Below are 22,833 nucleotides of genomic sequence, written 5' to 3' on the forward strand. Positions count from 1 at the left end.
CATAAGGCTGCAAATCTCTCAGTTGGTTGTGCATCTTTTTCTTCCACACTTTTTCCTTCCACTCAACATTCTGTTAACATGCTTGGATACAGCACTCTGTGAACAGCCAGCTTCTTTGGCAATGAATGTTTGTGGCTTACCCTCCTTGTGAAGGGTGTCAATGATTGTCTTCTGGACAACTGTCAGATCAGCAGTCTTCCCCATGACTGGTGTAGCCTAGTGAACCAAACTGAGAGACCGTTTTGAAGGCTCAGGAAACCTTTGCAGGTGTTTTGAGTTGATTAGCTGATTGGCATGTCACTTTATTCTAATTTGTTGAGATGTTGGTGTGTTTTTGTTAAATGTGAGCCAAAATCATCACAATTAAAAGAACCAAAGAACTACAGTCTTTCAGCATTTAATAAATTAAATAATTTAAAACATGAGTTTCACAATTTGAGATGAATTACTGAAATAAATTAACTTTTCCACGACATTCTAATTTATTGAGAAGCACCTGTATATATATTATACATGTTTAATTAAATGTATTTATCCAAACTATCCAAAGCATCCTGTTTTGAGTATGTTCTCCAATCATCTGGGATCTCACCCTTCCCCTCAAATGTATTATTGTAATATTTTTCCAGATCTTTCTGGAATCTGCACACAAACCACTTCCAGTAGGGCAGTTCAGAGAGGTCAGGGGTGATGCTCCAGTCTGCATAAACTCCACCTGCACTTCTGTATTCTCTCCAGAGGACTGGCTTATCTGGCAAATTAGGACAAAAAGATTGTATGCTGCTCACTACAGCAGATGTGCATATTTGAGTAGAAAAGTTTGTTGAGTTGCAGTGAAACCACCCTCTTAGTCCTGTAACACGATGGAAGGGAACACTGTGATCTCCACCATGGTTTTCTATGGTGTTGGTGCAGATAGCTTTACAGAACGGACACTGAACCCAACAGCACTGACAGAAGTGATCAAACAGAAGCTCATCTGGTCTGAATTTATCATCCAGGTTTACTGGAAATGTCTCTGTGTTGAATCTGCTTCTGATGTCAGACATTATATCAGTAAGTTCTTGTCTTATCACATCTTCTAGGAGGTTGAAATCATCAACATCATCATATTTGACTCCACTCAGGTCTTTTTCAGAGAAGATTAGCACATCTGAGAGCTGCTTTGTAAAATTCTTCCACCACAAACCAGCATCTCCACTGTTGACTTGAACATGTTCAGTAGATTCATGAGCTGCTCTCATGATCTTCTGCTGCAGGAGTTCAATGTTCTTGTTCATCTTGTGTAAAACACTGACACGGAACTTATCAGTGATGTACCGACTGACTTCATCTCTGATGAAACTCTTGAAGTGATCCCTGGGATTATGAATGTAGTTCATGTATTTGTCAAAGTCATCCTCTTCTGCCAGTGTCTTCAGGATGTGTTACTCCAGATTTGATCTGTTTCCATTCAGTGATTCACAGTTTGATCTCATTTCATCTGTCAGATCTCTAGCGGTGTTCTTGTAGACACTCTGCTCAATGGGCTCTTTAAGTTTCTGACAGATGATCTCACCAAAAATAGCAGCAGATGTTGCTCCATGACAGTATTTCTGGAAAATACTATAGAACTTTTCTCGCTTCTTCTCAACATATATTAGAGGATCATTTCTGTTCATGAACAGGCTGTATTGTTCAGTGATCATTTTCTTTGCTCTCTCACAGAGTGAATATACCAAATTAACGAAAAACTCATTCTTGAACACATACTTAGCTGATTCTTCCTGATGTTCTGTTACTCTCTTCCTGATGTATTCTGTGAGTTGTTGAATGCAGCTGATGTTGTAGCCCATTTTTGAAATATTAAATGACTGAATCATTTTGTTTGTTTGCTGAGCAACATTTGTGACTAATGATCTTATCTGTGCTTCATCTTCTGGAGACAGAGTTTGAGCATATCCATGTGTTTCTTTAACTTTTTGTGCAGACTTTCTGAAAATAACATGTTCAGAGTAACTGAGGACAGGGAAAATATCATTGTATACACTGCCTTCTTTCCAGAGGTCAACAGGGATAATTCCCTGATAAATGTCATTAAGAAGTAAATCCACATCAATAACTACTTCAAACTTTATTACCAAAACAAAACCTTTTACCAAAAACAAAACAAACTCCTCCCAAAACAAAACTTCTTCTTTCTTCAGTATTTCATCCTTTGTTTTGTCTTTGAGTTGTAAGGCAAGTTCTTTGCTCTTTTCATAGAGAGAGTTTTCATTATGTGTCCTCTGAGAATCAATCGTTTTTTTCAGGTCACGCTGCTGAAGAATCCCATTTAATTTCCTCTTTGTTTCTCTTACAATGTTTTCCTGAAGTTCTTTGATTTTGAGGTCAAATGATGTTTTCCACTCAATCAGTACATTTTTATCTTTCTCTTTCTCAAAGAATTCCAACATTGATTTTTTCACTTTTTCGCTTGTGTTCTTCAGTTCTTTTTGAAGATCAGTTTCCTTAACCTCATGAATTGCCTCATTTTCTATATTGTTGTGTAGTTTGTTTTCAGTTTCCATCATGGCACTGCGAAGACTCCAGGACCATTTGCTGTATTCGTTCTCCAGTTTCCTGTAGGCTGAAATCTCCAGAGAATTTCTGAAACTGAAAACGAACCCTTCATTCAGTAAAGCCTCCCAGAGATCTTTAATACGGTCTTTTAAGTCTATCAGCATCATTGCACACGATTTTGAGGCATGAGACATGATAGTTTCCTTTAGTTCTTGAATGTTTTCACAGTAGTTTGGGTTTGGTGGTGCCATTGGTGGGTTTCCCTCCCAGAGATGAGCAAAATACTTCACATCATTATGAACATCAAATCTAATTATATCACTAAAATGTTCTGCATCATAGACTTCCTCTTCTGCAGCGAGTTTTGTCATTTCATCCAGTGTCTCCTGCAGTCGTCTCCTCCCCTCCATGTTTTTCTCTCTAGCTGTGACATCTGAAACGTTCTGATGCACAAACACACAGCTGGGATTTAGTCTGACCTTCTTCATCCTCAGGAAGGCCTGAACAACAATCTGAAGAATGTCCTGCATCTCAGCTGGATTTTCACCAAAGATATTGATCAATGTCATATTTCCCAGACCAACAACAAATGTGGCCAGTTCATTGTCATGATGTCTTGTTGATCTTCCAGCCAGTTCTAGAGCACGAAGACCCTCAGTGTCAACAACCAGAATATAGTCAAAGTTCATCTGTGTTCTCATCTCGTCTGAGACTCTGACCAGCTGCATGAAAGCTCCTCTGGTGCACCTGCCAGCACTGACAGCAAACTGGAGTCCAAACATGGTGTTCAGCATGGTGGATTTCCCAGAGCTCTGAATCCCTAAAACTGACAGCACAAATACTCTCTGGTCTCCCAGTTTCTTTATGAGTTCATCTAGAACAGCAGAGATCCAGATCACAGGAACATGAGCAGCATCTCCATCCATCAGCTCCAGTGGAAATCCAGAGATCATCATCTCTGCTGCGAGACTTGGGAGAGAAGAGAAGTGAATCTGTAGGTCTTTCTTGTTCTTCTTTACAGATGAACATGATTCATAGATCTGTCCGATCTCCCTCATGATGTGCTCTAACCCAAAGGTTGCAGCCTGAAGTTCCTCAGATATTCTCTCAAGTTCTGTTTGTTCCGTTTCAAGTTGTTCTGACTTATCATGTTCCTCTTTCAGTTGTAAGACTGTTGACCACTTTTCATGATACTTGTGGTGTAGAGCAGAAATATCAGCTGATGCATGTTCATCCAGGAGAATTCTGAGCCATTTAAGAAAATACATCTTATTCTCAGCATGTGAGATCATTTCTTTAATAAATGACTGGATATATGTATTTATGTTAACTTCATGCTGCTGTTCCCGAAGTTCCTTCATTTTATTTCTTTTACTTTTTTCCTTTTCTGTCTCATCTGATCGGGGTCGATGCAGTTCTTTGTTCTTTTGACACCACTGATGCCACAGATTCCCCTGATGAGGCAGAAATGATTCTTTGATTTCTGTCAGATCTTTTTTCTCCAGTAAACTCATCATCTGCTGTGCTGCTTCTCTTCCTCTCCTGCAGTCATCATCAACTTTCCCACCTACTCCTATAAATAAATCTTTCAAAACATCTTCAATCAAAAAAATCTAGTACTACCCTTATATAAAACTATTTATAACTCTTATGAGTTCTTCAGATACATCTGACTGATTTCTGCCTTTAAGACCAATCTTGTATTTCTCTTTTTTAATTTCACTGACAGTAGATTTATCTTTAGTAAGAGCACAAATTAGTGGCTTTCTTTCATTGTACAATTTTTGGATTATTTTTGCGCTTTTGTCATTCCGGTCCAGTTGGGGTAGAAGAACAACATTGACTGATGCCATTTCGGTGAGGATCTGGCGCTGTTTCTCATTGGCTGCTGCATCACCGTGTAGATTACAAAACGCAACACAGTCCATGAATTTATCTGTGTTTTTCCCAGAGGGGCAGTACCAGGCAATCTCCACCACTCCATCCATCAGTTCTCTGGTTCTGCTGCTGCCTGGGCAGTTCCTGTGGAAGAACGTGTTGTGTTTCTCATTGATCAGACTGTTCATCAGCTGAGACTTGGATGAAGACACCGAGCCAAACCTGAAGAAACACACCATTGGAGTCTTTGCCTTGTAGATCGGCTGGGTTTGACTGATGATTTCATTGTTGTCACTCATCTTCCAGCTCTTCTTAATTTGTCTGAATGTCCAAAGAGGAAACTCAATCTGTTGAGTAAATGGATCAGGAACCAGCAGAGGCAGAGCATACTGACACTGGGACAGTTTAGTCACCATCAGCTGCTTCAGGAAACCATCAGCACAATGAAACATGGCCATCTGAACATCCATGGGGTGAATGAGATCAGACTGACTTGTTCCTTTTTTAGGGAAAGATTTGCTTTTAAGATCATCATCAAAAATATTACCCTCATCTTCTTTGTCTCTTTGTTGTGTATGATCTTCCTCAGTTTTAATGTTTGTGTGATTTCTCTAATCAATTTTAATGTATCTCGCTCTGTAGTTCATCATCAGTAGTTTTTGTATGAAAGTATGAACCAGCTCCTCTTCAACACAAGACTCATGGGACTGTAATGAATGCTTATTAAACTTAATAAAATCCTCACTTCTCAAAAAAAACAACAACATAACAACAAAAAAAAACCTAATAAATAGCAGATTTTTTTCCTAAAGAATAAATAAATGAAATAAAATTTACTTTGATCCTTTACTTTGGTTTTAAAGATGTGGTTGATTATTACATTTTGTTCATTATTAAACACCTACTACAGAAAGATAAAAGATGACAAAAAAATAAAAAAAAAAAAAAAATTCTAGTGTAGGTAGTTCTTAAAATGACCAGGCACCAACTTTGTGTTTTTCTCCAGTCTCCGATGTCCCTGTTTCCTCCATTCTTGTCAGTGCATCATCTTAAAAAAGAAACAGAAAACATGTATCCATGTATCCAGTATGCCAGCTTGAAATTTGTCAATACCCAGCCCTAGTAAATAATAAGATAATATTGCATTATATTTTAGACACAATATTGTCTGTTTTTGCTAAATTTTTCTAATGACAATATTAACTATAAAGCCATAGCAGAACTCTGCATCATGATTCAATGGTCCATTCATAAAGAGAATAATTTACATTTATTTATATCCATTTGAAGGGAACTGAATGAATGAGTGACTTATCCAGTAAGACATTCAGCACCATCTACTGGCAGTTTTTGTTTCTTATTTATAGTACCATTTCATCAGTAATGATAATAACAACATGTATGTATGTATGTATTATCCAGAGGTGGGCTATCCAAAAAGCACACATGGATATGGCTGGTTTTGTAGAAAAAAAGAAATTCATATTTGATAAATACCAATTAATTGACTAAGCATGTTCACACTTGTCATGTTTGGTTCTATTATAACGAACTCTGTGTTAGTGCGGTTCATTTGAGTAAGTGTGCACGCTGCCATATGAACCCTGGTGCGCACCAAACAAGTGGACCAAGACCGTTAAAAAAATGGGTCTCAGTCCACTTCAAATTGAACTCTGGTGCGGTTCGAATGAAATATTAACGCAACGTGGACCAAATACTTCTGAACAAACCAAAAACAGGATGTTATGACAAGATGGTTTTTCTTCAGATCACCTATTTATAGTATCAGACTCATCGTCTCTCTTACAGACAAAGAGAATCACCACAAAATGAAAAATCTTGTCTCTGTATCGCTGTGTATATTGTGTTGTCTGCCTAAGTGAATTTAAACTTGTTGACCTCGCTCAGATTTAAACTAAGTGTCTTGTTGGCAGTTTGTATCGTATGAATAAATATTAAGCACATTAGCAGCAGAATTTATCCATCTTTGTTTATACAGCTGGAGCAAAACACAGTCTAGAGCATGTACAGTAATTGCTCTGAGAACACGCCGATAGTAACAGACATAAAAAGAGGTAAAATGAATTAAGTATTCTCATATGTATTTCAACCAGGGTTCACTATATTCAGTGGCATAATCTATTTAAACTAAAATTGATTTATTTTGACTGGTTATTGAACATTGAATTAACATATCAAGAAAACAAATGTGTTCCTACCCCTTTCACATTTACTTTTTTTCAGGTCTTCTCTCTGTCTTAATGCAGTGTTGTACATCTCTCCAGTGTAACACTGCTGTTGATTGTCATAGAACAGACGCTCAATCTTGTTCATCAGGTCTCTCATCTCTGATGGGTTGTTCATCATCTTGTTGCAGGTCTGATATCTTCCTCCACATTTCTCCAGCAGCTGCTCCAGAACAGGATTTTTCTTCAGATCATCTATTATAGTATCAGACTCATCTTCTCTCTCGTAGACAAATAGAATCATCACAAAATGAAAAACTGTGTCACCAAACACTTTCTGAAGCCATTCAAAACCAATCTTATCAGCATCTGTTAACTGATCCAGTCGCACTACAAAGATGAAGATGTGGATTTCATTTTCATTCACTAGTTGATCAATGAGATTATCCACATGTTCAGCCTCATGTAAATCAATCATATTTGATCACAGAGACATGACGATCGGATATCTTCTTCCATACAGGAACAATCCTGGATATTTCTACATTGTCCACATTTGTCTGCTCCTTCTCCCTAGTAGAAGGTTTTCATGTCCAAACTGGATGGCCACAGAGTTTCCAGTTAATACAATGGTCAGACTGGGAAGTATGATCTCTGAAGTAAACAAAGTACTGTTCTTAAACACATCAAACATTTCAACATAATAATGAGTCTTATTATGAGCAAAATTGTTGCTATCTTACCCATGCTGTTATCTGATGAATCAGAGTCACATTTTTCTTCAGGTTTGAAGTTTCTCCCTTCTTCTCTAGACTGTCCATTATCCTGAAGAAAGATTAATTATCATAATCTAATGGGATATTTGATTTTTGTACATGTATCTGTATATGGTTTCTCTTTAATTTCTCTGTAGAGTCTAATTTTTCTGAACAATTCGATCTATACTTAGAGTTTGTATTCAACATCAGTGATCATAAATAAACAATTTTTTTTTTTTACTGATTTCCTCTTTAATTGAATCAGTGTTTTTATCATAAAGAACCAAGCTTTTTTAGATTCAGTGAAATCATCTACCTCTAGATTAGACCTGTGCTGAGTTCGATTAATAACTTTGCTGATCTTTCCTTCTGTGGCAGGAAGATGGTCTGTCTCTGCGCAAGTGTCCATGGTATCATCAAGATTTGGATCGGGCCATTATGTCACTGGAGACTAAAATAAACAATTAAAAAAAAAAAAAACGATCAGAGGGTGTTCCAGAAAGCAGGTTATGTGACATACCCGGCTATGTTTAAGGGTAAGTAAGCAGATAAACTCAGCTTCCAGTTCCAAAAACAAAGGTAACTTTCAGGGTATGTAAGTACCCATAGCAACTTACTCTCTGAACATAACTTGCTCCAGACTAGGTTATGTTTCAGTTTTAGTTTACTTCACAGCTATCAGCGCATGTATGCATGACCTACTGACGAGACTCGTGACAGATTGTGCCCAATATTATATATTATTACAATACAGTTATCAAATAAACTATATATATATACATATACGTATATAAATATACATATATATACATATACGTATATACATATACATATATACATATATATATATATATATAGTTTTAAGAGGTTTTCAGGCAGGAATGTACTTGTTTGCAATTCAAATATGCAGTTTGTTAATAAAGATAACATATATTTGAAAATTTGCTTCAACATTTTTGGACATGTGAGCTCCAGGTGGTCAGCGTCCGTTCAGCGCTCATGAAGCCGCCTGAGAGCGCCTCACCTCGGCCAGATCTTCGTGGAATTTATCGCTGACTCTTATTTCTCTGTAGTGGTTAAACATGAGATGTAATTTGTTTTGGGTAAATCTAACGGTTGTCCTTGGTCTCATTAATCTATTATTTGTTCCAGAGAAGATAGTTTTAACAAAATCTCATGTTTATGTAAATTCAATGCTGTATATCAGAGCGCTGCCTTTGTACTTTTGACTGAATTGCCTATTACTTTTTTGATGGCTTTTATTGTTGTTGTTTATTAAAAATTATTATTCAATAAATAAAATTTTATATAAATAGTAGTATTTAATAATAGTGTATTGAGATACGGTGCGTGTTCGTGATGGTGATTTTTAGTTACATCAATCAGCAAATACATTAAAAAAAAATACTTTGAAAAAAACTTTACTTTAAAAAATACCTTACGTTTATAGCATTTATTTTTCAGTTTTAACAACAGCTGGACGCAGCAAACAAATGCACCAAGCAGCAAAATCACCCTTAACAGATGAAAGGATATTAACGTTACGACAAAGATAATGCTTTCCTCAGCAGATATTCAAACTTAATGTTTATTGTGATATAAAATTGATCTGAAGAATGAATGCTATATCAGATGCTGGTAATCACACTCGCTCAGTCCATCTCTCTCTCACAGTATCTACTATACATAATACAATGCTTTTAATACAGTAATACAATAAGGTTTCAATGAAGCCACTCAACGTTCATTTGTTACTGGTTTTAAAGTGACGTTTCGGAATTAGTAATGGCGATTTGGGCTCACTTATTCCACTGTCAAACTTTGATTTGAATCCATGGCAGAATGAAGTAGTTCTGCACAAAAGAGGTCTTTTAAAGACACTCATTGTTATTTTATGTATTTACACATTCGTGCCGTCAAACTGTTGTATAAAATGCAATATCACACTCGCAGACATGAGATATGGCTGTATATCAGCAAGATGTGATTACCTACGGCACTCGGCCTATTCACAGCTGTGCCGATATACAGCCTCATCTACGAGTGTGATCTTTCTTTTTATATATATATATATATATATATATATATATATATATATATATATATATATACACACAAAACAATGTTTTACTGAACAAATTGTTTTTTCTTTAAATTCAGTTACAATTAAAAATTTCTTAGGGATAAAAATCTACCTCAGCTTCTGCTCTAAACTATAGGGAACCCTTTTACATTACTATAAGGTTACAATTAACAACAAAGCCCAAATTTTAATTCAATTACTATTTATTTTTAACTATAATAATCAACAATCATATTAAAGTTTTGTATGCAAACATATAAACTGCACATAATGCAGTTTTTTAAATTAACTTATAAATTACACAATTTCTATTTGTTGAAACACAATCATTTACAAAAACTGGCTAATTTATTTAAATATATATTAAATAATTAAGACAACACTAACAGGTAAAATAAAATATAATAAAGTATATTTATGCTGGCAGCCATATCATCCTGTAGCCCAAGACTGGTTTCCCACTGAAGCTAAGCAGGGTTGAGCCTGGTTAGTACCTGGATGGGTGACCTGGGAAAACTAGGATGCTGCTGGAAGAGGTGCTAGTGAGACCAGCAAGGGGTGCTCACCCTGTGGTCTGTGTGGGTCACAGCGCCCCGGTATAGTGACAGGGATACTATACTATCAACAAGCACCATCATTTGGATGAAACGTTAAACCGTGGTCCTGACTCTCTGTGGTCATTAAAAATCCCAGGATGTCCTTTGAATAAGAGTAGGGGTGTAACCCCGGCATCCTGGCCAAATTCACCCATTGGCCTCTGTCCATCATCATGGCCTCCTAATCAATAGTGGTGGAAATTTTGATTCTTTCAAGAGATTAGTTCATTTTCAGTTTGTTTACCAAAATGATTCGTTCAGATTTGGTCACTGATTTGTTCAGTGACCATTTCTTCATATTAAATAAATACGCCAAGAGGTGGAGGAAAAAGAGTATCTTATGTATATGTCTGAAGTCAACGAACATATTCACTTATTACAAAAAGTGATTTGGCTTCATTAAAATGTGTGCATAATCTACTCATTAAATTAAGAAAGTCTAAATAAGTTGTTCAGATGACCAAAGCACAAAGTTTTCTTCCATAATTAACATTTTAATTGTTTGGTCAGACAGTTACACATTCATAAACTAGGGATTAAATGTGGAGTTATGTTCTGTATGCTAAATATGAATATATAAACAAGCATATGTGCTGATGGAGATTGACATGCTAAATGGCCAACTGACCTGGAACACTCTCATTCATTTCATTCACGAACAAGATGTATAAGTTAATTCAACTCATTCACCAACGACATATGTACCAGTTCAGTCATTTCATTCACTAACGAGAAGATCTCTGACCTCATTCAGACTCAAATGAATCTTGTCCAGTGAAGGACATATTCAATCACTACATTAAACAACACATCTCATACTCGAAGTCTACTGGCTCGAGGTTTAGTCATTCTTTGACAGGATGAAACAGTTCACAGGGCTACTTGGTTCACCGAGCTGCGCATGCGCTGCTAATAGCTCTGCGCTGCTGTGGAGAGAGGAATTTCAGTGAACGAGAAATATGAGTCAGTGGATTAAATGAACAAGAACGATTTGTTCATGAACAAAACATCACTACGAATCATCCACATATATTGATTGGCTTTCTTCACTCCTTCTCCCTCTCCACCAATAAGCTGGTTTGTGGGTGGGCATTCTGGTGCAATATGGCTGCCATCGCATCATCCATGTGGATCCTGCACACTGGTGGTGGTTGAGGAGATTCCCCTCCTTCCACGTAAAGCGCTTTGAGTACCCAGAAAAGTGCTATATAAATGTAGCAAATTATTATTATTTATTATTATTAATCTAATATTTCTCAAGACTTGCTATGTGCTTCTACAGCAATCTGTCTCATCACATCAAAGAGTGTCAAAATGGCATGCGTTGTCTGAATGTCCTGAAAAAAAAAATGGAATGATTTGTTCGGTACACAATGCATTCCGAACCAAAAAATTTCAGTACAAATACGTGTATCGTTACATCCCTAATATATATATATATATATTGGGGCTGTCAGTTTAACACGTTAACTTAATTAGCTATGAACAAAATAGAGTGATTAAAATATTTTAACGCAGATGTAGTGGACAGCAGATTCCAGGGCGCAGTTTATGGCGGGCTCCCTCTCTGACAAAGGTTTGCTACATTTTGATTGGATCTTGGTGGACTAACATATGCAAACTGTCAAATACCATCAGATGTAGATAACAGGACAACTGCAAGACACCTTTTAGAGGGCAAGAAGACGACCTTTGGTACAAATCCTTGGAAGGACGGGACTTCCTATTGGTCAAAATGCAGTTTCTGCCCTTCACCCACCATGAAACTGATTCCTCAGGTTTTGGCCTGTGACCGCCATAAAAATTCCTTATGACCTCTGGACATAGCAGCAGTGGATAAAACAAAGAGGGATCACAGAGTTCCATCCAAATCCATTCAAAACTATGACCTCAAACCTTAAACTGATTCAAACTACACCACACGTCTTCTTAAGAGAAATAAGTATTCTCGGTGACAGCGACATGTATTCAGCTGTTAATGGACAAATGAATGCATGCATAACAGTTCAACAGTTCTCCATCCTAGAGAGACAAAGCGGATTGACCAAATTCTGAGTCTCTAGCCCAGAGAGGCAGAAGACACGCAGACATCTGCAACAAGGTTAAGCTCTGGTGAGCAAACCTTCACTCCAAGGTACCTTTGGTTGCGTGTTCCAGGTTAAAGACCTTCCGTACCTACTCCAGGGCCACATCTGCGTGTTCCAGATTTTAGGACCCTTTGGTGCTCCAGGAAATCAGCATCCTTCAGCGCTTTGTGTTCAAGGCTGTCGAAACGGATTCCTGCTCCATCCCAAAAAACAATAATACCATCAAAAACATCATATCAATAAACCAACACAATATATTAAACATTACAGGTGCATCTCAATAAATTAGAATGTTGTGGAAAAGTTCATTTCAGTAATTCAACTCAAATTGTGAAACTTGTGTATTAAATAAATTCAATGCATACAGACTGAAGTAGTTTTTGGTTCTTTTTATTATGATGATTTTGGCTCACATTTAACAAAAACCCACCAATTCACTCAACAAATTAGAATATGACGACATGCCAATGAGCTAATCATCTCAAAACACCTGCAAAGGTTTCCTGAGCCCTCAAAATGGTCTCTCAGTTTGGTTCACTAGGCTACACAATCATGGGGAAGACTGCTGATCTGACAGTTGTCCAGAAGACAATCATTGACACCCTTCACAAGGAGGGTAAGCCACAAACATTCATTGCCAAAGAAGCTGGCTGTTCACAGAGTGATGTATCCAAGCATGTTAACAGAAAGTTGAGTGGAAGGAAAAAGTGTGGAAGAAAAAGATCAACCAAGAGAACCGCAGCCTTATGAGGATTGTCAAGCAAAATCGATTCAAGAATTTGTGTGAACTTCACAAGTAATGGACCTCTTGTTAAGCCACTCCTGAACCACAGACAATGTCAGAGGCGTCTTACCTGGGCTAAGGAGAAGAAGAACTGGACTGTTGCCTAGTGGTCCAAAGTCCTCTTTTAAGATTAGAGCAAGTTTTGTATTTCATTTGGAAACCAAGGTCCTAGAGTCTGGAGGAAGGGTGGAGAAGCTCGTAGCCCAAGTCGTTTGAAGTCCAGTGTTAAGATTCCACAGTCTGTGATGATTTGGGGTGCAATGTCATCTGCTGTTGTTGGTCCATTGTGTTTTTTGAAAACCAAATTCACTGCACCCATTTACCAAGAAATTTTGGAGCACTTCATGCTTCCTTCTGCTGACCAGCTTTTTGAAGATGCTAATTTCATTTTCCAGCAGGATTTAGCACCTGCCCACACTGCCAAAAGCACCAAAAGTTGGTTAAATGACCATGGTGTTGGTGTACTTGACTGGCCAGCAAACTCACCAGACCTGAACCTCATAGAGAATCTATGGGGTATTGTCAAGAGGAAGATGAGAAACAAGAGGACAAAAAAGCATATGAGCTGAAGGCCACTGTCAAAGAAACCTGGGCTTCCATACCACCTCAGCAGTGCCACAAACTGATCACCTCCATGCCACACCAAATTGAGGCAGTAATTAAAGCAAAAGGAGCCCCTACCAAGTATTGAGTACATGTACAGTAAATGAACATACTTTCCAGAAGGCAAACAATTCATTAATTTTTTTTTATTGGTTTTATGAAGTATTCTAATTTGTTGAGATTGGTGGGGTTTTTGTTAAATGTGAACCAAAATCATCACAATTAAAAGAACCAAAGACTTAAACCACTTCAGTCTGTGTGCATTGAATTTATTTAATGCACAGGTTTCACAATTTGAGTTGAATTACTGAAATAAATGACTTTTCCACGACATTCTAATTTTATTAAGATGCCCCTGTATATAGCTGATTGGAGTTTATAGCAAATCTTTCATGTATTTGTTTGATGAATAATAGAGTTCTTCACCTTATTTCTTTCAGAGTAGCAACAGTTTATCTTTCCAGATAATGTAGCTCTGAAATCCCAAAACACAACACAAAAACTTCCACTTTACCAAACTAATGCACTTTATTCCCATTTCATTTATGGTATTAATTTAGTAGTTGTTGATTACTCTTGTCTATTTTTTGTTAATAAAATCTTTTTTTATAACACTTGTGTCTTCCTTGTGTTGATGATACAGAAGAGGTTCTACAAGTTAGAGATCCCACCATTCTTTCTTATGTGATGTACTTATAACCACACCTTTAGTGACACGTGATCCAAATATCATAACATCATTGGTGACATGAGTACCCATCACTACACTAGTAAGCCTCCCTAGGTTGGCGAAAGCAAAGATCACTACACAGTTAACAGTCAAAAACACAACAAATGAAAATATGCAAAAAATCCAAAAAATCAGTTAAAAAAAAAAACAAAAACACCATAAAAGAAAATATCCAAAAAATTCAACATATATAACAAAAAAAAATCTAATGTCCCTGTATGACTTTTTTTGTGTCTGATATTTCTATCATATATTATTACATGGCTCTGTGGAATACTTGATTCTGATTAGTCAGTTGCGACATTCGCAAGTGGTATGTTATCCCTCGATAACAAGGTTGATAACACAGGCTCATCCGGGTAACTGAAGTCAGCGCTGTACTCTTGCTTGAACTATTTTTTCTTGGTGCAAGCTTTGTGTTTGTTTAGCTAATAAAATATTAAAACTTTCGATTCAAAATGGTGTACAATTATTAAATTATGTCACCTGGTATTGCAGATTCTCGTTTCATACAAACGCAGCTGCTGCCATTTTGCTATGATTGTTTAGTACGCTGTAATGGATTTTAAGGGAACTAATAAACTGGTAAGGTTTTAAAACATTTTCGTCTTAATTCTTTTATTGCCTTAATTATTTTTGTGGGTGAAATGTGTAATAAGTGATTTGACAACACCGTTTCCCTTAAATGTCCGGCTAGTTTGAACTTGCCGCTTACTCCCATCTGTTTGTCTTCACGGAAGTTTTGCGCGTTCAAATATTTCAACACAATATTGTGCATTTTGGTCAATTTTGCCAACGAAAATATCGCCTAAAAAAGCCATAGCAGAATTGTTGTGCCTCTCCGAGCAACACAGCAGTTTAGTTTCTGAATGAATCTGCGTTTTGTATGAATCGTGTGAACCACTGATTCAGTAGACCATTCATAAAGAGAGCCATTTACTTCATTCCTGAATGAATCAGCCGTTGCAACGAATCGACTCATTATTATATTTATTCTGTTTTCACATAATAGTTATCAATATATATTAATTATAAAACACTTATAACAAGGTAATGTTTATTTTACTCTAATATACTTATATGTTATTGTCATGGATCTGCTGTAATATATTTCTATAATAAAAAGACATGTGCTATTTTTTATTATATAGTTAGCATCAAACAAACAATATAAATAGGTGAAAAAAAAAAAAAAAAAAAAAAAAATGCAAAAAACAATGCACTAGGCATGTAAATGACCACTGAACAAAAGAACAGCAGCATGGCGCGCTATTTCTTAACCTCCATTTCCATAGTGACTCATCTATTCATCGCTATGTTGAGAATGTCTTGTGTGTTAACCAGGAACATACTCTGTTTTGAATGAACTTACTCCTGGATGCATTTTTTGGGACCATAATGGTAAGAAGCAAGGTTTGGGTTAATCAACCGAGAGTTCAGGGCTTAGCAGATGGTAAGTTAACCTTGCTTTCTGGAATACCCACCAAGCCTTGGAACCACAGGACATGTTGATAGTATTCAGACATCTGGTGTAGACGGATAAAGTTTGTAGCACTTGTGATATTAAGAATACCAACCACATCAATTCAAACTAATTACTTTTTTTTTTTTTTTACCTACAATTTCTGAAACGATGGCTCCTTTTCTCTAAACTCCACACAAAACATGCACACAATATGCAAAACATTACACATCTCTTGCAAAAACACACACTTCTTTCAGAACTATATTACTCTTATAAAAATTGTGTTTTTTGTTTAGTAAAGCCAGATGTATACATTGCAAGTATGGACACTTGGGAGGTTGTGAGCAGTTGCACACATTACAAGTCAATTAACCTGATAATCGCTTTGAAGCAGTTGGCACAAGGTCCGACTGTACTACACTGCAAGCCAGCAGCAATCGCACAAGCTTTCATGCTAAACATAGAGATATAATGAGCTTTTCAATGTTGCTGCTATATAGCTTTGGACAGAAAAAGAAAGAAAATTAAAAGATGAGTTGTACAAATGATTTGGTGAATTGCAGACACAGGTCCTGTCCTTCAGGGGTGTTAAACGAAAGAGATGTTAGAATCCACTCATCACTTTTTTTTTCCAGTGCTGAAATCTGCATCCTTGCAAATCATAACGAAGTGAAGATGCAATGTAAAAAAGAGCAAAGCTATGTCATTAGTTTTATCCCAAAAAAACAATCACTGTCTGCATATTCTGGAAAAGGGGCGAAATCAGCTATTGAAAAATAGGTTTTCAACATGAATCAAAAAGGCGGACAGGAAGTTAAGCCAATTTTGGCATAATGTAAGCAAATGTTCTTGGCATGATTCAAGGAATTTATCAACATCAGTCTAATTACAATAGATTAATGTAAGCAAAAGTTATTCTAATTTTTAGAAAATTTCAAAATGGCCCACACCCAAAATGGCTAACATGGAAAAATTATGGTTCAGCTCAGCATCATGCACCGAATTTAAAGAGACCAGTTTTGTGAATTTTGGCTAAACCATTCACAAGTTATAGGCATATTTTTCATATCTGCTGACCACTAGGTGGCACAGTGCCGAAACACTGCAGATAGTCGTGCTTGTTATAACACGCCAAGTTTGGTCTCAATATGCCAAACCATTGTGGAGAAACAGCCTCACATCCATTTTTAGGTACTTTAATATTATTTGAGAACCAGACATTATTCGAGAACTGTTTGACTAATCAGCTTGAATTCCATAACTTTTTGCCAGCATGGTCTGAAGACTATCTTAACCAATTTTGGTGAAAATCAGACAATCCGTCTAGGACGAGTTCGAAAAAGTAGGTTTTTGAACTATTCAAAATAGCAAAAAAAGACTAAACCCTTAAATTCTGGAGTTCATTTGGCTCTGCATGAGCCAAGGATTCAGAGGAAAAAATGATTTTCCTTCTGTACCTTATGGATCAAAAGATATTAGCATAAACAGGAGTGAACAAGTGGTGGCGCTAGAGAGTTTGAGACTCCAAACTTGCTGTGGTTAATGTTGGGAATGTCCTCTATCAATATGCCAAATTTCACAACTTTCCCGCAAGCGGTTCTATGGCCTTCCATAGACTCAACAGCAGAAAAAGAAACGGAAGAATAATAATAATAATAGGAACACCAACAGATACGATATGATGCCATCGCACCTTCGGTGCCTGGCCCCTAAAAAGAAATAAAAACTATACAATAATTACAGGGAACATGTTTGTACCAACAGTCTATTGTTGCACACCAAGCAGACTAGTGTTGCTGTGGCTAGCACAAAGTTTCTTGCCATACTCTGACCACATTCACACTACTCTTGCCTTGCCTCTATCCACTGATTGTCACGGTGGCCCTACCTACCGAGCATACCATGCTATTGATAAGTCTAACATAACATTCAAACATTTAGTCACACCTTTTTGCACAAGACATACATATCCTCAATACAAATACAGTTCCTCAATAAACAAGGCAAAAACACAAAGAAACAACCAGATACACATTTGTTCACAGATGTAACATGGATTCGCCCAGTGGCATCAGCAGAAACATGCCAGTGTTTGTTTAAGTGGCGGGAATAATACTTTTAAACAAAGATTTGAACAGCACAGGTATGAACAAAATGATACTTCTGACTGGTAAGTATACCTGTTGTACTTGTATCAATAAATGTCTTAAACTATTACTGTGTCCTGTGGTTATTTGTAAACTCATGAATGACCATTTTGTGCAACATTAGAATAAAACAAAACATGTACAGACTTTTACACTAGACATAATACACACTATAACCCTACATATATTACACACAACCATTTTATGCATTTCCAGCATCATAAAAGTTCATGTAAATGTATATATTATGTGTGAGCATGTGTGTGAAACAGAGTTTCTCCGTGACAGTCCCCTTTAAGGCTAGAGCATTCTCACTCACTTCAGAAGCACCTTCAGTGGAGCATATTCAGCAGATTACAGCATTTCCATTATTTTCAACAACAACAACAACAAAAAACATCTAAGTCTCATCCAACAACAAAAAAATAAATGTTTATGTATTTGATCTGCTATGCTGCTGCGGCAGAGGAAATACAGAGACTTGCTGCTGCATATATAACACACATGAATAACCCCCATTATAGCATTCATGATCACCCCATAGCAGAACTATACAAGTGGAGCTGGGGATGGTGGAAGGTTTCTGAAGTACGCTGCAACTGCTACCACAAGAATTAGCCAAGTATTTGAATGTTGAGCTGCGAGCTCATTGGCTACCAATATAGGAAAGAACCAATCAGCTGTGACATGTGATAATGATTTAATTATGTCATATTGCATTAGATCTATCGGACTGCGCCATCTAGAGTTTCATGCCCAAACTTTGTATTACTGTCATGACAACTCTCTGAGAGATTGGCATGGTAATGTACATGACAATGGTATGTATTTTGATCTTGGCGGAATAGATCTGCTACGCTGCTGCTCTTAATTGCATCTACAACATGTTTGAAACCTGTTAAAAGTGATTTTCATAATGGTGTTCTCTGAGCACAAAAAAAATACTTTAAATATGACCTACAAACGCACACACATATAAACTAACTGGACAAAACCTTTGAAAGAGGATGCCCACTTCATAACCCTAATTACATGTCCATGCTCACTCAGCCCAACAATTTGTCTCAGTAAGGTACGAATGCGGCAACTCATCTTATGATCCTGTAGATGTATAAAGGCCATATTAATGTATGCCTGTGGGGTTGTTTGTACTGTATGTTGTAATTTCAATAAGGCCGCTGTATGAGTTCTCACCTAAGACTATGGTACAAAAAACAATACCACATTCTGTGTATTGATATTTGTTCCTTAGCCCCTTAAATGTGTCATCTATTTTAATAATGTGATTTTAACATCAGCCTAAATATAGGCTGCAGTATGTTCAGTGAAGGGGGCTTGGTTAGTGGGTCTCTCCTCACCTTACTGATGTCACAGGATCAGATTTGGTTGACCAATTGTCAGAAAGGAGTCTCTCCTGACCACCCACATGTGGAAAATCGTTTATTCATTTTATCCCTGTGTACCAAAAAACGAAACATCGAGCCGAAATCTTGTTTTTTATTTAAATAAAAAAATTAATACTGGTACCGTTTTATAGTTTCTGCTTATTTCATTTCAAATAATAAAAAAAAAAAAACTATCAAAACGTACAAGGACTGATTAGCCATATAAATGCCAAATTACACATGGATATGACAAATAAAAAACAAATGTACAGTCTTGTGCCTTTTGCTTGTTTAGTTCGAGTTTGTCACAGCACTCAAACATACATGTATGTGTAAAAATACTCTGTATATACAATGTGTATGCAAAATTGATGAACTGATATGAGTAAACACCGAACTGGTTTGATTGAGCATTAGTTTGTTCACATCAGTCAAGCTTGCATCAGCTGACAACCAGCTGTTTCTGACATGTACCAATCCAGTTTTGACACATTTCACAGCCGTATATTTAAATCACATTCATTCTGCCTCTCTTCCATTGCTTGGCTGCACACCATTCTGTTTTGCATGGCTACACTCTAATAGCATTTCGCAATGAGAAATCTGCTATTTTTAGCACAAGTCATTCTATTATTACTCACCATGTCTGAACAGGACTCAGATGAAGAAGATCTAGTGGATGCCCTAGTCTCTGTTCGCAGAAGTTGGCCAATAAAACACCAGCTCCACTCATTGCACACTGGCATGCTGAGAAATCACTCACAACTCTACATAGCCATAGTATCCAGGTGCCTCATCACAAAGAACTTTCTGAATTTCTCTTGGAAAATGTCTCAGAAATTTCTCTGACTCCATCGACTTCAACTCCATCCGCCGGCAGGAAGGTCACTGCTAAAAGGAAGAACTGTTCCTGTCAAGAAAATAGCTGACTGCCTGTCTCGTTTTAAATTCCAGCAGTTTAAAATGCTATGCCCAGATGCCTCTTCTTCCAGCCTGCCTTGCCCAGATTTTGCATTGACAGTTCTCAACTAAACACCACCCTGCAGTCTTATCTTTCTGGTGCATCACTGTACATGAGATCAAACCTAGCCAAATCTACATGAAAAGTTTATGACTATGCTAGGCTTAATTTTACTACCTTTTGCGCTATTTTTTCAGTTTCTGTTTTGCATTACAAGTCAGATTTCAGGCATTCAGTTTAATCTAAGATGCTTGGATCCATCTGTCTGCAGCTTGTTGGGACATCCCACTATTCGTCTGCTCCTTAACGACATTAAAAAAGAAGTGCCAAAAGTGAACAAAAAGTGCTTTCCACTTGCATCTTTTGTTTATAAATTCGTTGTTAAACTAAGACAGGGGTGCTTCAATGTGTATCTTTGTGCTTTTATGGTTTTCTCAGGGTTGGTGAATTCACTACACATAATAATTTTGATCCTTCATATGATCTCACAGTGTCTGATATCACTTTCAAAGAGCTATATTTTACAATTTTCCTTAATAAACACACCAATACTTACAAATGCTCATACTAATACAGTATTTTGTCCTTTTTATTTGTCCCAGTATCTAAATTTTGGCCATCATAACAATGTCCAGAAACTTCCTTAATGACCCTTGTACAACATTATCCCTCTTCGATGCTCGTCTCCGCTTGGTCTGCCAATCCTGTGGCATGATATTTTATTACCGCACTAAATTTTACATACTTTGTTCTGACTTCCTTAATGACCTTTGTTCAATTTTATTATAGGAGCCCTTCAAACTGAACATATATAGACCTGTATACCATGACTGAATTGGTGACATTTTTTTTTTAACATTTTAAGCTTTTAATGCATACAACTAAAATATATTATACATGTTGCTGCAGTGTCGGTGTCTCCATGTGATATATTTTGTATATAATGACTAAAAAGATTTAAAAAATGTATTTATTCTAAGATCTATCCGTTCCTTCTAAATATACTATAACTCTGTTTGGCTAGTGTCTTGATCTGCTGTCAAAAGACACATAGATGTTTTTGTTTTCTCTTAGGGGCCCCACCTCGCATATTCAATAAAGTCAGCTCAAAAAAAAAAAAATCAGCTACAAAAACTAACAACAACAAAAAATAACCACTACAAACAATTAGTCTTCAGATCATCTATGATTCAGCAATAATTCTTCACTTCACATTTTTGGTAAATTCTGACAGTACAATTTTAACGACAAAACACAGTTTGTGCTGGAGCAAGCTGTTAGTAAATTTGTCTCCTAGTCTTCAGATCATCTATGATTCTGAAGATTACAGAAGATTTTTTTTTTTTTCACAAAAAATTGAATCACTAAGAGACTGTCGATTTTTTAATGTTCTGTTTGGAAAATTACTGATTGATGAATTTATTACATAACTTGATAACTGTCAACTATTCAATCTGAGAGAGAAAAAAAATAAGAATGGGACAGCAAGTCAAAATATTCATAATCAATACAAAAAATACAATATCCCTAACCAAAACCACAAAATACCTACACAAAATCACAACTATTTGCACGTCATGACATTACTGATAGGTTTACTGGTTAAGTTTAAATACCTGTATACAGATTCTGAAATACACACATGTATTGCAAATATTTGTGCATCCCAATAAAACAAACAACCTTGTATACAAGAAAATTACATACACATTATATGATCATTCATCACTATTGCTAATCGTATTTCCATTTCATAAAACAAATAATAAAGAGGCTCATAATAGTATGAAATAGGATACAACCTTCATGATGTTTTCTCCCAGAAAAGTGAAAGATATCTCTGTGTAGAAGATCATATCAGAATCTTGTGTATGTGAATAATGTTTAACTTGGAGTCAAAGTTCGTTTTGATTTATACTGTTTAACTTGGAGTCAAAGTCCATTTTAATTTATAGGCATTGTACTGTTACTGTAAGCAGGGATGCCTGCAGGATCCTCAACCATTGTATGCAAAAGACAAAAAAAAAATAATAATACAAAGTCATACAATACATTGCTGCATGGGCAACAGCATCTATTTGTTTACATTTTGCTGTCCTATATAAAGCTCTGGTAAAGTCCCCCTTTAGTCAAAAATTGTATCCCTTAAAACTCATCTTTGATCATCAAAATTATATATTTACGTTTTTTTCTTGTGAAAATAACTGTCTCATGCCTTAAAATAGCTTGAATGTAACTATACACCCTTGCCTCATTTACTATATGCAGATCTAGGAATACCTAAATTAGCCCCGCCTCCAATCAGTCACACCAGCCAGGGCCTCCTGATCAATGAATAATGACTGATAAAACTATGTTTTTACTAGCAGACAACTACAGTGGATACTGTAACAGTCATTAAAGTTACTTATTTGACGATGTTGTGTCCTCAAAATGCTTTTTTTTGCTGGTAATCTTTTTGGCTATATTTTGCATGCAATCTCTATGTTATAATCTATGAATAAATGAACGTTTGTATAAATGGAGAGAGGGATATGGTAATAATAGGAATCTATCCCTTGACGTGATTGGTTATTGAATTTTGTGACATAGCAAACCGAGGGCTGTTTTAAACAACATTCCCATTCAG

General features: G+C 36.5%; 1 protein-coding gene across 1 annotated transcript; it reads right to left on the reverse strand.

Moving 5' to 3' along the window:
- Positions 1–413: 413 nt before the first annotated feature.
- LOC122136862 (interferon-induced very large GTPase 1-like) lies at positions 414–22,208 on the reverse strand. Its single transcript, XM_042721450.1, is given in 9 exon segments — positions 414–5,162; positions 5,214–5,225; positions 5,409–5,467; positions 6,639–7,086; positions 7,088–7,174; positions 7,177–7,259; positions 7,349–7,430; positions 7,680–7,814; positions 22,007–22,208. Coding segments are annotated over 8 exon segments (5,505 nt in total). The 5' UTR covers positions 7,773–7,814; positions 22,007–22,208; the 3' UTR covers positions 414–521.
- Positions 22,209–22,833: the final 625 nt, after the last annotated feature.

The sequence above is a fragment of the Cyprinus carpio genome, chromosome B3 (assembly GCF_018340385.1).
Source record: "Cyprinus carpio isolate SPL01 chromosome B3, ASM1834038v1, whole genome shotgun sequence".
Lineage (NCBI taxonomy): Eukaryota > Metazoa > Chordata > Actinopteri > Cypriniformes > Cyprinidae > Cyprinus > Cyprinus carpio.